General features: G+C 40.4%; 1 protein-coding gene across 4 annotated transcripts in view; it reads right to left on the bottom strand.

Annotated features, from left to right (window-relative positions):
• Nucleotides 1–1,857: 1,857 nt before the first annotated feature.
• Nucleotides 1,858–13,849, bottom strand: part of VGLL4 (vestigial like family member 4) — a 229,880-nt gene continuing 217,888 nt past the window's right edge. For all 4 annotated transcript variants that reach the window (XM_019505090.1, XM_019505091.1, XM_019505089.1 and 1 more), the window contains 3 exons: nt 11,489–11,711; nt 7,290–7,413; nt 1,858–4,671 (listed from right to left, as the gene is read on the bottom strand). In XM_019505090.1, the coding sequence (XP_019360635.1) occupies nt 4,403–4,671; nt 7,290–7,413; nt 11,489–11,711 (616 nt within the window). In that variant the 3' untranslated portion in view covers nt 1,858–4,402. The remainder of the gene's footprint in view (nt 4,672–7,289; nt 7,414–11,488; nt 11,712–13,849) is intronic.

The raw sequence follows: 13,849 nt of genomic DNA, 5'->3' as shown, positions 1-13,849 counted from the left end.
CAGCTCACACTCCCGGGAATAGCCCACACTCCTGGCTGGCAGCAGCTCCCCAGAGCCAGGGCTGGCTGCAGCTGGGAGGCGCCAAACAGCTGTGCCGGGCTCCAGCATCAGCTCCGCACAGGCACATACAGGCATGCCTCAGAGAAGGTGGCAGGGGAGGGGCCTGAGACAGTGCAGCCCTGGTCTCTCCCCTGCTCCCAGCACAGGTGATGGGAGGCTTCTGGAGCCCAGCACAGCTGTTTGTAGCCAGCTCTGGCATCAGCTCCATGCTGGTGGCGACTGCACAGACACCTCAGGGCTGTGCTGGGAGCAGGAGAGAGACCGGAGCTGCACTTCCTCAGGTCCCTCCCTCACTGCCTGCTCTGACGCACTGGTATACCAGTATGCCGGTTCCTGGCATAGCTGTTTGGAGCCTCCCAGCTGCAGCTGGGAGCCCGGGCTGCTCCCAGCAGGCAGCTGGGATGCTACAAGCCCTACTAGGAGCAGTCCGGGCTCCATCGCTGGCAGCAGCTACCCAGAGCTGGGGCTGGCCATGGCGTGCCAAGCAAAATGGCCTTGCGTGCTGGGGGTTGCTGACCCCTGGTCTACCACAATGTTTCTATTCCTAACCAGAATGTTGTTATAGTGCTCCTCTTCATAGCACATCATGTAATGCATGGACACTTACATGCTGTGTTACAGGGTGGTCTCTCAGACCCCAGCATTCCAGAGTGCTCCTCTCTCCACCTCCTCTACAAAAGGGGGAACAAGGGCAGGCAGCAGCTCTTCCTCCCCTACTGCAAGGGGGAGTGGGGAGCGAAAGAACAGCTTCCCCTTGCCCCCTGTATGTATGGATATGTCATGCTACATTTTTTATCACTACAAAGTTCCCCATACACTATAGTGCCAAAGAGGTAACAAGCACCCATGGCCATACAGAGATATGCCACACGGTTTTAAAGCAACTCAGATTTCAATGAGGACTTTTGTCATATGAGGTTCAGTAATGAATTGTCATGTTTTAGAATACAGACTCTACAGACTCTGCTGAAATTGCTCCCATTCAAGTGAAGAAGTTTTTGAGATTCTTCTGAATTCTTTAACAATTGGGTAATAGCAAACATAATTTAGGGACATGTTTCAGGTCAAATGAACTGTCTCCTGCTAAAATCCCCTTTCTTAGTCCACATTTTCTAAGGTGGTGCTGTAATGTAGTGTATCCTTGTCTCTGTACTTAGTGCTAAGCAGTGCACAGCCTCGGTTCAGATACAACTGCTGTCAATGGAAAGTGTATGGAGGTAGTTTTGTACAGAACAAATAAACTTCACAAATGTGAGGAACAGGACAAAGTGGAAAGGAATGAAGACAATCTTTTCATAGTTCAAACAGTACAGAAATGTATGAATAGCTCTATTCTTTCTCACCAAAAGCAGTAACTGCTTAGTGGCTGTATTAGAAACATGAACAGCTGCTTTAACCCTCCTTAGGAAGGATACTGGAAGATCTTTCAATGACTTGATCAATGGGAATTCTGCCAACAATGTTTCACTGGCATTTCTACCCCTACTGGAAGCAGAGGGAGCTCCCAACGCTGTTGGTATTTTCAGATCCTCTGCTGCAGCACAAGGTTCTTTGATGGCTCCAGTGGACTCCATTCCTTGTCAGGCATTACCTAGCAACTGCTCTGCCTCACAAACAAGCGCTAGAATGGAGGCTGCTACCATTAGCTACTTGGTCTCCAAGTGCAGAGACCATCATGAGGACAGAAAATCAGGAAAAATGGGGAGTGACTCGGCACTGTTTTCCCTCCCAGTAAACTGGGCCCTGTCCTGGGGAGATGTAAAGGGAGTAAGGTATAAAGAACAAGGATAAGGACACTGTGATTTAAGAGCACTTTATTGTTCTTTAAGGCTACTTTTAAAGTACAAAAAAAAAAGATGGCCTGCCAAACCTTTTTTTTTCCCCAGGTGAAACAAGGCCACAAAAGAACGGTATATTACAGATTTACAGACGTGGAGAGAATCTTTTAAACTTAACTGTAGAGAACGTGGCTCTGTGAAGAAACTTCACTATGTGTTATTACAGTGAGTTTAGTTGATTTTCCTTTTACCTCCCCCAACCCTTTGGCTTAGTTGTGTTTAATGTATTTGTTCTAGTGGACATAGCACATTAAATCTTTATTGCCCCCCAAATCCATTTACCTATCTCAGATAAGTAAATGCGACCTTGTAAAACAGCTATTACTGAAAATATTAACTTTAAAAACATTATCTTGTGTTTACAAAGAAACGTAGGAGTCACATTTTCCACAGAGTCCATCTAAGGAATTAGTATTTACTGTTATAATGCTCAGTAGCCTGTAGCAATAACAAACTAGTGGCTATTAATGCTAATGCAGTGTTCTCATAGAATAACTGTGTTCCTGCACTTTTACTGTATTACAGACAAATCTACAACAAAAAAAGATCAACTTTTTTCTCCAAACAAAAAAAAAGAATGATTACAATAAAGGAAAGGGGAAAATTAAATAGCTACATATCATTAACAAATTAATTGTTCCTCAAAAAATACCTACAAATTTCTCTGTACATTCTTTACGCACAGCGTAACGATGGTCTTAAAGTTACCTATATAAAAAAGTGTTCTTTTAATAATCTTCCTACCAAGTGTAGGGTATTGAATGCCAAAGCAGATAAGTGTTGACTACCCAGTAAAACGGTAGTGAAATGTGTAAAACTGGGGGCCTTAGGGTTTTTTTTTCTTTTTTTGTTTAAAAAAAAATTAATGGAAAAATTGAGCAGCCATGAGTCCAAGCCAGTCCCCTGATCTCTTCTACCCTGTGCCTTTTTCAAATTAAATAGTTTAACATAAAAAGGGGGAAAAAAAGGAAAAAAAGCCACAATGGACCCAATACTGTAACACAGTCCATAATACATCACATGTAGTTCATTTTCCAACTAGTCATAACTTTCCACATTGAACCAGTCTTTTCAGGTAAACCCAGTATAAAAAAGACCTAGTTGTAACTGTACTGGGATGATGGAATGTATGGGGGGGAGAGTAGTTATATTTAACAAAAAAAGAAGAGAAGCTCTTTAGTATTAAACACAGCTGTGTTTTTATGCCTGCCTCTATTACCTAATTTCTAGTTAGTAGCTATTAATATAGCAAATGATAATAAATGCGATAATACCTGTATAACATTTTCTAATGGAGGAATGTATGCTGCCTTGGCATAGGTTTGAGTAAGCTTAAAACATTAAAGATCATATTTCACAAACTATAACAATCTGTTGTCCAGCGAAGATATTTAAAGTTAGCAGTTTCCATAGCTAATTATCATTGGATTACACAGACCTAAGTTTGAGAAAGCAACTTCATGTTAAGCAGACAATGCTGCAAACATTAATAATTACTCAGTCATGCGCAAAGCTGTAGCATCCTGTACCACACATCATATATTTCTAAACTGCTTCATTTGAGGCCTGTCCTGAGGCTGTCCTCTTTTTGCTGGCTGCTACTAAAGTGAATATCAAATACAAATATCATAGAGTACAACTGTACCAGCAGTAAGTATATCTAGGACTGTTACTGACAAAAATAAACTAATTCTGAAGAAAAGCTAATAAGTATTATGGTTCTTACTGTCTATACATTAATAGATACCAGCTATTTTTTTTGTAAAACATGCATCTTTAAGCACTATTGAACCCTCCAACCTCAACTCTATTCTAACAAACTGCAGTGTTTAGGAAACAGTTAAATGCCCGTGTTTTGTAAATTATGCAGTCCAGTTGCAAGCACTAAACACCTGAAGTCTAAAGAGAGAAAGACCTATAACCTGTATGAGACTTCCCCTTCTAAAGCTGTTTTGCTTTAAGAAAATAATCAAGCAGATAAAAATGTCATCCTTAAACCTTTTTTTCAGCAGTTTGCCCTCAGAATATTAACGTCTTGCATAAAGTTGCCATGCAACTTTAGTCCTCCTCCAATAGTGCAAATCATACATGACAGTTCTTTTCAAGTATATACATACAAAAGTACTTCACAGAAAGAAAGAAAAAGGCAATGAAAGCAAACCAGACAAATTCTAGTCTCAAGAAGCTAACAAAAGCAAAAACATTTGAGTCAAACAACTATGTGTAATGGCTTTTCTGTGGATTAGCGTGCATATATTTTAAAAGGGCAGCAGATTTTCATCAGAGGTTTCTTTGGTAACCGAGGCAGGGAAAAAGGATGCACTACATCAGACAAATCTTTATGAAATAGTTCCTGCTATCGCCTTTAGGGCACCCTTGACAAATACCAAGTCAGTACACAAAAATGTGTTGAAAACTAATCTCTCCTTCCCCAACACTATTCATTAAGCACTGTTCAAAGCTCAGTCAAACCATGCAAATTCACAAACATGACGGTCCTCCCTTCATGAGACTACAGAGGGTGAGTGATTGTGATTGATCATGTGGGAAGAAGGGGAAGATTGGCCCCGCCTTGAAGCAGACTCAGGACTGCTAGACACTCCATCCTTTGCAGCTTTAATTTGAAGCCATGTATCCCCAAGTGCTTTGGCAAAGTGGTCATCAACCGATCCTGTGATGGAGACAGAGTTTGCCACTGGCTCAGGCTCTTTGTAATTCTTGCCAAGGCTTCTGCGGAAATGCTCTTCCACCACTGGATCACAGGCAGTGGTAGCTAGAGGGGGAGAACAGGTAGGAAAAATGAGTTATTTCAATGCAGAATCCAGGTGCTACAGGCTTCAGGGTCCTCTTTTCTTCAGTTACCCTACAACTGATCTGGATCTGTTTGTTTTTTTCCCCTGGGTTTTTCACATTGTTTTGTTCTAGAAAAGGGGAGGCTGTGAATACCCATAAATGAGAGAACATCAGTTGTTAGTAATACCTACCACTGCAACAGAGGCAGGTCAAAGTTGAAAATAATTCTCTCTTATGTTGCAAAGTGTTTGCTGTTTCCAAGTTTATGCAAATGACATGCTAAGGTGTTCTACTTTTATCATCCTAAAAATCTGCCAGTTTCCCATTCCATGTCATTATAACCTGCTGAGTCCCTGCTTGCTACTGAAAGGATTCACTATGTTCTTTTCAAGCAAATGGTATGCCAAGTACAGATACACCCCAAAGAAACAAAGAGAAAACATTTTCTGGAAGTGTTTAACATTAATCTGGCAGCGATTCCAATGAACAAGCCTTTTTCAGAGGATTCTGCATTTTGCTATAAGCCAGGATTGGAAGCAAAATGCTATTTCTTCTTATAGTTGTTGGTCCACACTGCTTAGTCAGATTGACAGATGCTTGTAATGAAATACTAATGACACTATTTATATTGGGTATAATATTCAAAAGTGATTTGGACTTCTGAATCTTGTTTTCAGCATACACTACGCATATTGGTACAAAATCTAAGTGTCAGTGAAGGGGTGCAGTGGAATAATTTCTTTCTTTAAAGAGAAATAATTATATTCCTGTTGCAGACTGCAGGATTTCCCACTGGTAAAACTGGCTGGCATCCAAACAAAGAAGGTTACACCACATTGATACAACCTCTGTGTAAAGACAAGGCCTAAGGAACCCAAATCCTTTCCATGAGACTTAGGTAATTTTGAAAGTGTTGCTCGTGTGTACAGGCTGTAAGAGGGAATGGAAAGATTGTGCTCTGGACGGTGATGTGATGGGGAACAGGCTTGCACCACTGGGAAAGAAAGTATCAAGTTTTCAACAAAAAATCCTAATGGGAATTAAAGTTAAAACCTGTACTGGAGGAAAGCTCCAGCCCATCTGCAAAGCGGGAGTATAGCAACCACCCTCCACTTAGTTTGACAGAGCAGCCAGTCTGAGAACTTGGAGGGGAACCTGCTTTCTTGTGGACTCCAAGGCCTCCGAACATGGCAGAAGCCTAAATATTCTATGGTGCATTATGTAACGGACTTGGAAAGACAGCACAGCTCAGAGTGGACTGAAGGCAAAGATGACTGCAATGAAGGCATGTGGCTTTATACACAGAACCCTATCCTGGAAAGCATTCAGCATGTGAGAGGAAGTGGTAGAAGGAGTTTGGGATTTTATGGTGCTGGGTTTGCTATTGTTTCAATTGAAAACACACATCAATACCTACTTATTGTTCTCTTTTCTGGTGTTTTAATTTTTTTTTTAATTATCAAAAAGTGTTTCCACTCCATTGCTGCTTTTTGATAAATACGTAAAAATAGAACCTTCCTAGTTAAGCAATGACAAGAGACACAAATAAGCACTGTAATGGGACTCTGTGCTTGCACAAAGGTCTGTCTATGTAGATTTAATTACAAAATGTGATTGGTTTTTGCTGTTTGTCAATGCATTAGATTTGCTAAACACAGCTAAAGAATGAGCTGAATTTTGTTCCATCCTTAAGACATGCACAACTTTCCTCCAAGTTCCAATCAGAAGGCAGGGAAAAGTGGCACCACAGGCCACACCCAGATGTGCAGGGGCATGCACCTACAGAGATACAAATAGTAGAGGTACAACTTTGTGCCACTACTTCGTGTCTCAGCGCAAACCCCTGCATGTGCACTTTGTTGCGGGACACTGTCTCTCGCTTTGGGTAAACTGCCCTTGTCCAGCTCCTCCTGGCTCCAAGTGTGCTGGAGCAGCCAGGGCACAAATGGAAGAGAGGAGATGCTCTGGCTGGCAGCCAGAGTGTCTCCTTGGAGGACCAAGCCTCTGCTTATTCCACTGCATGGTATTGTAGCATGCACTGCACCACTTTTTTTTTCTGGGTGTTTTTTTTTTTTTGGTTTGTCTTTGTTTTTTTGCTACAAGGAAACCCCAGTAGCATTTGTTTTGATTTGAGAGAAGCATGTTTTTGTAGGCATCTGATTTTTTCTGAACAAGTTAGTCTGTAAGGTGTTACTCTAACCTACCTTTTTGCCTGATTTCATAGTAACTCAAATAACTACTGAAATTCTAGTCAGGCATGTTTCTGCACCACTGCAAAGACTCTTAGGGTTTGCCTGGAAGCCCAGTATAAGTCTGCTCTTTTGACCATTAGAAGAAATGTTATTTTCATTTTGATAAAGTAATCAAAAGCAAATAGAGCCCAATAATTTTGTGGGAAAAATGATCACAATAAAAGTTTTACTCCTATTATATTTAAGGTGGAAATTCCAATTCATTACATAAGCTCTGAGACAACAGCAAGATGCAGCAACGGGACAAACCATACCATTTTTTTCAATAAAAATGACAGTTTTTAATGGTCTTTGGGGAATCTGGCTATAAATCCATGCATGGAAACAGTGTAGAAGCATAACTTACTGCTAGATGGTCTTCTATAACTTGTTGGCACGGCTGAACCACAGCCACTGTGGGCAATGGGGCAGTGTGAGAGATTACAGTTACGGTTGTTTGCAGAGGCACATGTGATTACAGATGGACGGTTCTGTGAGGATAAAGAACACAACTGTCTTTCAACAGGGTCACTGAAACAAACACCAGCAGTTGTTCATCACACAATCACTTGAACAGCATATGTGAACTGCAATAAATTTAACCAGGTTCTCTCTATCAGCTGCAAGCAAATACACTCACTGCATTACATACAAGATAAAAAAGCAATTCTCAGTGCCAGTAATCCCCAGTCTCATTCAGTGCAGTGTATTAAACTGCATGCAGACAAATCCCCCTCTGTACTTTGCATTGACAGCTTAAAATAAAAATACAGGTACAACTTTTTTTTTTTTTTATAGAACTTGAAAACTGGTAATGAAATTGGGTCCCCTGCACCTCTGATAAAAATAAAAGTATTATATAAAAATGACTGCTCTATGGAATGACCTAGCAATCTTTACAGCAGGTTTACTCATTTTAACCACATTACAGCATGGTTATACAAGCTCTCACCCATTTTAAGACTCAAAGTAGTCTCTTTCCAAACTGCTCCTTGATATGCATAATAAACATAGTAAGTCTTGGTTTTATAAGCACCATTTTCATTTTAGTGCATTATGGATTTTCAGTTCTGCACACACAAACCCCAAATGAATAAACCATGCTTTGACTAGTTATCATAAACTTAAAGTGTGCCCATAAAATTACTTCCCCAGCCTAATGAATTCTCAGTTCGGTGTTGTGGCCACCAAACCACACTCTCCATATTGATATGAAATATGAAAGGTAACAAAAAACCAAACCAAACCCTGAGCAATATTGGAGCCATTCTTCCATTTCCTACAAATACAAGTGATCTTTTCCAAACTACTCCATCACTAGGTACCTTAATTAAACTTTCCATAATAGATTTTAAACAGGTACATTCTAAGGTAGTATAAAACTTTTTCCACTTAATACTCAGATGACAAATAGGAACTTGTATAAAGTACTGATCCTGGTTTCTGCCTTAATGAAACCCATATACTTAAACAAAAATATTTAAAAACTTTTCATATATTTTACAATGAGAAAATCTCATCTTGTCATAGATGAATAAAATGAACACTGAGAATCTGAAACATTAACACAAGAGCCCAGAAGTTTTCACAGTGAACTGCAAAGAGCACACCATCTATCCTCAACACAAAGTCAACGGAACGGAGAAATACAAAGGGGAAGGGAAGGGCTTGAATTGTTCAGCATTAGCTCTGCCTACACAAACTGAACAGAGATTTTGTTTCTTTGCAAGATCAAAGCTGTTAAGTCAAGTGTCAGCTACATAAAGCAAAATAAGTAGGATAGGATTTTTTGCATTATTTTTCTAGATACAATACCATTTGAATTTTACTATGGTGGTAACAAAGTCAAATGTACTTAAGTTAAAGTAAACAAAATGGAAAAATGTTCCAGTTACTTGATTACTTTGCATCTAGGCACAGGGGTTAGAAATTTAATTTTACAGACATTTTACATGGTTGCATAGATGAATACAGGCATTCCTCGACTTACAACATTTTGAGTTGCAATGTTTTGCATTTACAACGTTTATAAATTGATACCGTTTCAACTTTATGACATCAGTTTCAACTTTACAACACTTGATCCGATGCAACGCCACGCCAGCAAAAAAGTTCGCTGCATTGCTCATCTCCCTGGAGAACATCTGTCCAAACTTCCTTGCACACTTTCTTTAAGAAATCAGACAAGACTCCAGAAAAAAATGGCAGCCAAAACTTCCAAGACGACTCCAGCCAAGAACCCTTCAAAAAGTCCAACTAAGAGCCCTTCAAAAAGTCCAGCAAAGTCACCTCAAAGAAGTCCTTCCATAGCAATAGGATTGCTATTTACAATATAAATACATTAATGTAGCTATATTACTCATCTATAATTGATTGAGTACAAAATTCTGGGGTATTTTGGTGAAAATAGGGTATTGGGCCTTGGTTCAGGAACCAACCCCCCATTTATAACATTGTTTCTTATTAGAAAAACCGGTTCTGGATTGCAATGTTTCGACTTAAGACACAGTTTTCAGGAACCAATTGTGTTGTAAGTCCAAGGACTGCCTGCACACTATTGGCTTTACCTGGCCCCAGGTGTTTCTCCAAAAATATTTATTTTATACATATACACACACTTATCTATGGCTACTCAGGCATACGACAGAAGGGTGAATTTGCTTTTTGTATCATTTTTTGGACTTCACAAGAATGTCTGTTAACATTAGTAGGATTGGAATGTTTTTGTCACAGTGGTCCAGGAAATGTGTAAGCCCCAAGGATTTTTTGGTGATATCCTCTACTGAACCACATGTATAGTTGGGAATGATAGTAGACAAGCTTTTGGACAAAGTGCCCTCCTCAGGTCTGCATTAACCCTGTCTAGGCTTTTTCCACATTGCGCAAATACAGGAGAGGCTACAAAGAATTTAATAACAGTGACTATAATTGCTGAATCACCAGTGCACTAGTCCAAACACAGTGTTTTTTCCTACAACTCCTCTTTGGAAACAGCAGCAGATACACTATATGTAGAATATTAAGACAGGTTTCAACGTAAGGTACAATCACTTTAGAGCTTCCAGTTTTCCATATACATTATTCATCCTACTTGATTTCTGTACTATTATCTCAGCAAGGTCTCACTTCACCATCTTATTTCCTCAAGAAACTAAACTGCAACACAGCTCAATACGTCAAAGATAACCAAAAAAAAAAAGGAAGAAAAATCTGGCTAAGGTCAGCAGAGTCCAGTACAACTATTTTCCAAAAAAAGCCCAGCAGCGTGGCAGGCTGAGAAACAGCAGCAGTACTATTAAAGAGTATGTATGTCATCAAATGGAAGGCTGTCCCTTCCTCTTCCTGTCATCACTGAAAAAACTGTTGAGAGGCAGAAAAGAACTGTTGTGTACAGAACAAAAGCAAGATAGCAGCAATCTGAGGGTAAATTGGTCATTTCGACTCAGACAAAAATGAAAAAAAGAATAGCCTTGGTTGGACATATACACAAGAGCTGTAGGCAAAGGATTGTACTGCTGAACCTTAAAAGAGGTCGAGGGAAAAAACAATATTCTAGCTATTGGCAATACTTTGCTGATCTATCTGAAAGCTTATTTGCAAGCTATATTGGGAAAACCCTTGTAAATTCTGACAAGTGGAAATTTTCCCATATCTGAAAGATGCCTCCACCTCTTTGCAGTCAACCATGGTAAGGGAGGAGGAGATATCTGTGTATGCATCTCAGCTGAACTTCCCACACTGCAGCTTGCTGCAGCCTCTAGTATGTTACTGCCCAAACAAAAACCCCTGACTTTTCATCCTCTTCAGTTCTAAAGGAACAGAATGTTTGATAGCTATAGAATCCTGGAGGATTATTTAGCATGCACTACAAACCACCTTTCTGCGCAACTGTAGGGATTGTTTAAATGAAGTGGACACTGCACACCACCTGGGGAAAAAGTCCCACTACAACACCATACCAGCAGGACTGAACCATTGCTTAAGATCTTGCCTTATGCTATCTCCTTTATTTGGGTCAGAAAGTGAAGCTATTACAGAGAAAGAAGACCCCTTCAGTACTGTTTGGTACCGTTTTATAAAAGAAACAATGATAGAAAATACTCCCTCTTCAGCAGCAGGGTGAGAGATTTTCAAAAGGTAAAAAAGTATGGCTAACTGTCCTTGTACCTGTGAGATGTTACCAGCTGCTATCTACTGGGGCCCTGCTAAACTGCAGCTGGGGCAAAGTGAACTAGGTGTTTCAGCAACCTTGCATTTCTAATTTAAACATGCACATTAACTAGCTGATCAAAACATAAAATAGATGGGTTATTGAGGTATGAGTTTAGGAGGACTTGTACTTCAAAACAGCTGGCCAATTTTCCGCATGAAATGCACTGAAACGTGATAGCTCCATATCTTTAAAAAACTGAAACTAAATAAATAATAGGTTTTGCCTGAATAATGTTTTTGCCTACCTATTGTCATTCACCATATATTCTGTTTATGTCTGGGAAGTCATCAGTGTGTGTACAGCAAGGCTTCCTACAAGCACTAGAGCCTCTTGTCAATCTAGAAGCCAAGTACCTGCTGCCGTTCCAGAGAAGTCAGTGTGGGCGTGATGCCGACTGTTCGGGTTGCATCCATGCTGTTTTTGGTCAGTGCTAGAGGTTGATCCATGGTCAGGCTAGGGATTGAGGCATACATGTGATTAGCATGAAGGCTCATTGTTGGCGCAGCAGCCCGTTCTATTGGGCTGCGACTCCTTTCTCTGTGCTCCTTCCGATAATCCCCATTGGCAGTCTTGTTTCTATTAAGTTAAAAAGAAAAAAAGGCAGACAGTTATTTTACCACCAGGTGACAAAACTCTGAAGAAGGGCCTGGCTGTTCTATAACAACGGAAATAGGATTTACAAGGTAGAGGCCTTCGGAAAAACACTAGGGAATATGGCATGCTCCTTAGTTCTAAGAGAAAAGGTATGGAAAGATCAACAATGTATTATTCCCTGTCTGTCCAACCATTTCCCTCCAAACACATGCTTTTATACGCAAGTGATTTATGCTTCCAAACAGTCAGCTAACATCCTGTCTCATTTTTCACTAGAATTTTTTTAGATATTCATCTAAAGGCATTTAGCGTTGAATCATCCTGTCCTGACCATGCTTTGTTAAGGGCAGAAATGTCCCAATTTAGAATACCGAAAAGCTTATTCTGCCCTAGTAATAGTAGTGCTTTTTTCTAAACTGTGCTAGTCTTAGAAGAATGTGTTCAGACTAAAAGACACCCGGTGACACTAGTAAAAATCAGTAGTAATCTACCAAAGGAAAAAAGCTTACATGAAACAAATGAAACAATAGAATGCACTGTGGGGGGTTTTTGATCTCAAATACATGCACTCTCTTTCACCCCCAGATGAATTTCCCATCAAAGATGAATTTCAGTCTACTGACGAACAGTAAACCTGAATAGATACACTCACCACTTCTTTTGCTGTTAAAATGATATTGCTTTTTTTCTCCTTTTAAACTATATTTAAGAGAGCTATATCAGATTTTGTCACAGGCCAAGTAAACACAGTCAAAACCTTCAAGAGATGGGACAAATAATTGTACTCATCTTAAATTGCTGAACGCAATAGGTTATAACCACAGATATATCCAAACATTTATTTGATTGGCAAACTTGAAAATCCCAGTATTGTTTAAGTAGTAAGCCCCGGTATGACAATGTGGTACCGGCATGTCATGCTTAGTTCATCCTGTGCATCAGGAATGAAAGAGATGCATGGCTTTGTGAAAAAGCAGCAAAAGGCAGTATGAGAATATCTTAAGAGTATGAGCAGAACACAGAGAATGAGGCTGCAAAATACTCAGTATGGATAACCATTAAGGAAATCCATTTAAATAGTTTTCCCACCCTTAGCTCACTCCATCATGATACAGGACCAACTTTATAATAATGCTGGTGTGAAGAGGGAACAACTTCTATAATGCTAAAATAATTAAAAAAAAATAAGATGTAGACAATATTATTCAACATTTAAATTGCCACTCAGTAAAGATGTCACTGCACATTTGAGACAGGCAGCATATCACTGTAATAAATAAATACAGGTCTGGTACAGCTCACACGGAAAGGAAAACAACAACTGAAAAATACAAAGCTATTGTATTCTATTGCAAAGCATCCAGGGGGTGGGAGATGCTACACAATTGATATAGATCAAGTGAGGGAACACCTTGAGAGGCTCGACATCCATAAGTCCACAGGCCTGGACAGAATGCACCCGAGAGTCCTGAAGGAGCTAGCAGACATCATAGCACGGCCTATGACTAAGATATCTGAAAACTCGTGGTGCTCAGGAGAGGTACCAGGGGACTGGAAAAAAGCCAACGTGGTCCCAATCTTTAAGAAAGGAAGGAAAAAAGGAAGATCCACGAAGTTACAGGCCAATCAGTCTGATATCCATCCCCCTGGAAAGATCCTGCAGAAACTTAGCAAAAGTTCGATCAGCAACAGGCTAACGGAAGGCAAGGCGGGCAGACCAAAGCCTAAAAGTGCAGGGTGCTCCACCTTGGGAGGAAAAACCAGCATCATACTTACAGGCTCGGCAGTGCTATGCTTGCTAAAATCACGACCAAAAGAGACATGGGGGTCTTGTTTGGCCACAAAATGAATATGAGCCACCAACGCGATGCTGTGGCTGGCAAAGCAAACCAAACTCTGGCATGCATCCACCAATGCATTTCAAGCAAAACCAGGGATGTCATCCTCCCGCTCTACTCGGCTTTAGTGAGGCCACAGCCGGAGTACTGCATCCAGTTTTGGGCCACGCACTTCAGGAGGGACGTGGATAAGCTTGAGAGAGTTCAAAGGCGAGCCACTCACAGATCAAAGGCCAAGGGAGTAAGCCTTATGAGGAGAGGCTGAGGGACATGGGACTCTTC

This window comes from Gavialis gangeticus, unplaced genomic scaffold (assembly GCF_001723915.1).
Source record: "Gavialis gangeticus isolate Ggan-Ray unplaced genomic scaffold, GavGan_comp1, whole genome shotgun sequence".
Lineage (NCBI taxonomy): Eukaryota > Metazoa > Chordata > Crocodylia > Gavialidae > Gavialis > Gavialis gangeticus.
Note: the sequence above shows the minus strand (reverse complement) of the source record. Positions and strands in the feature narration are given on the sequence as shown.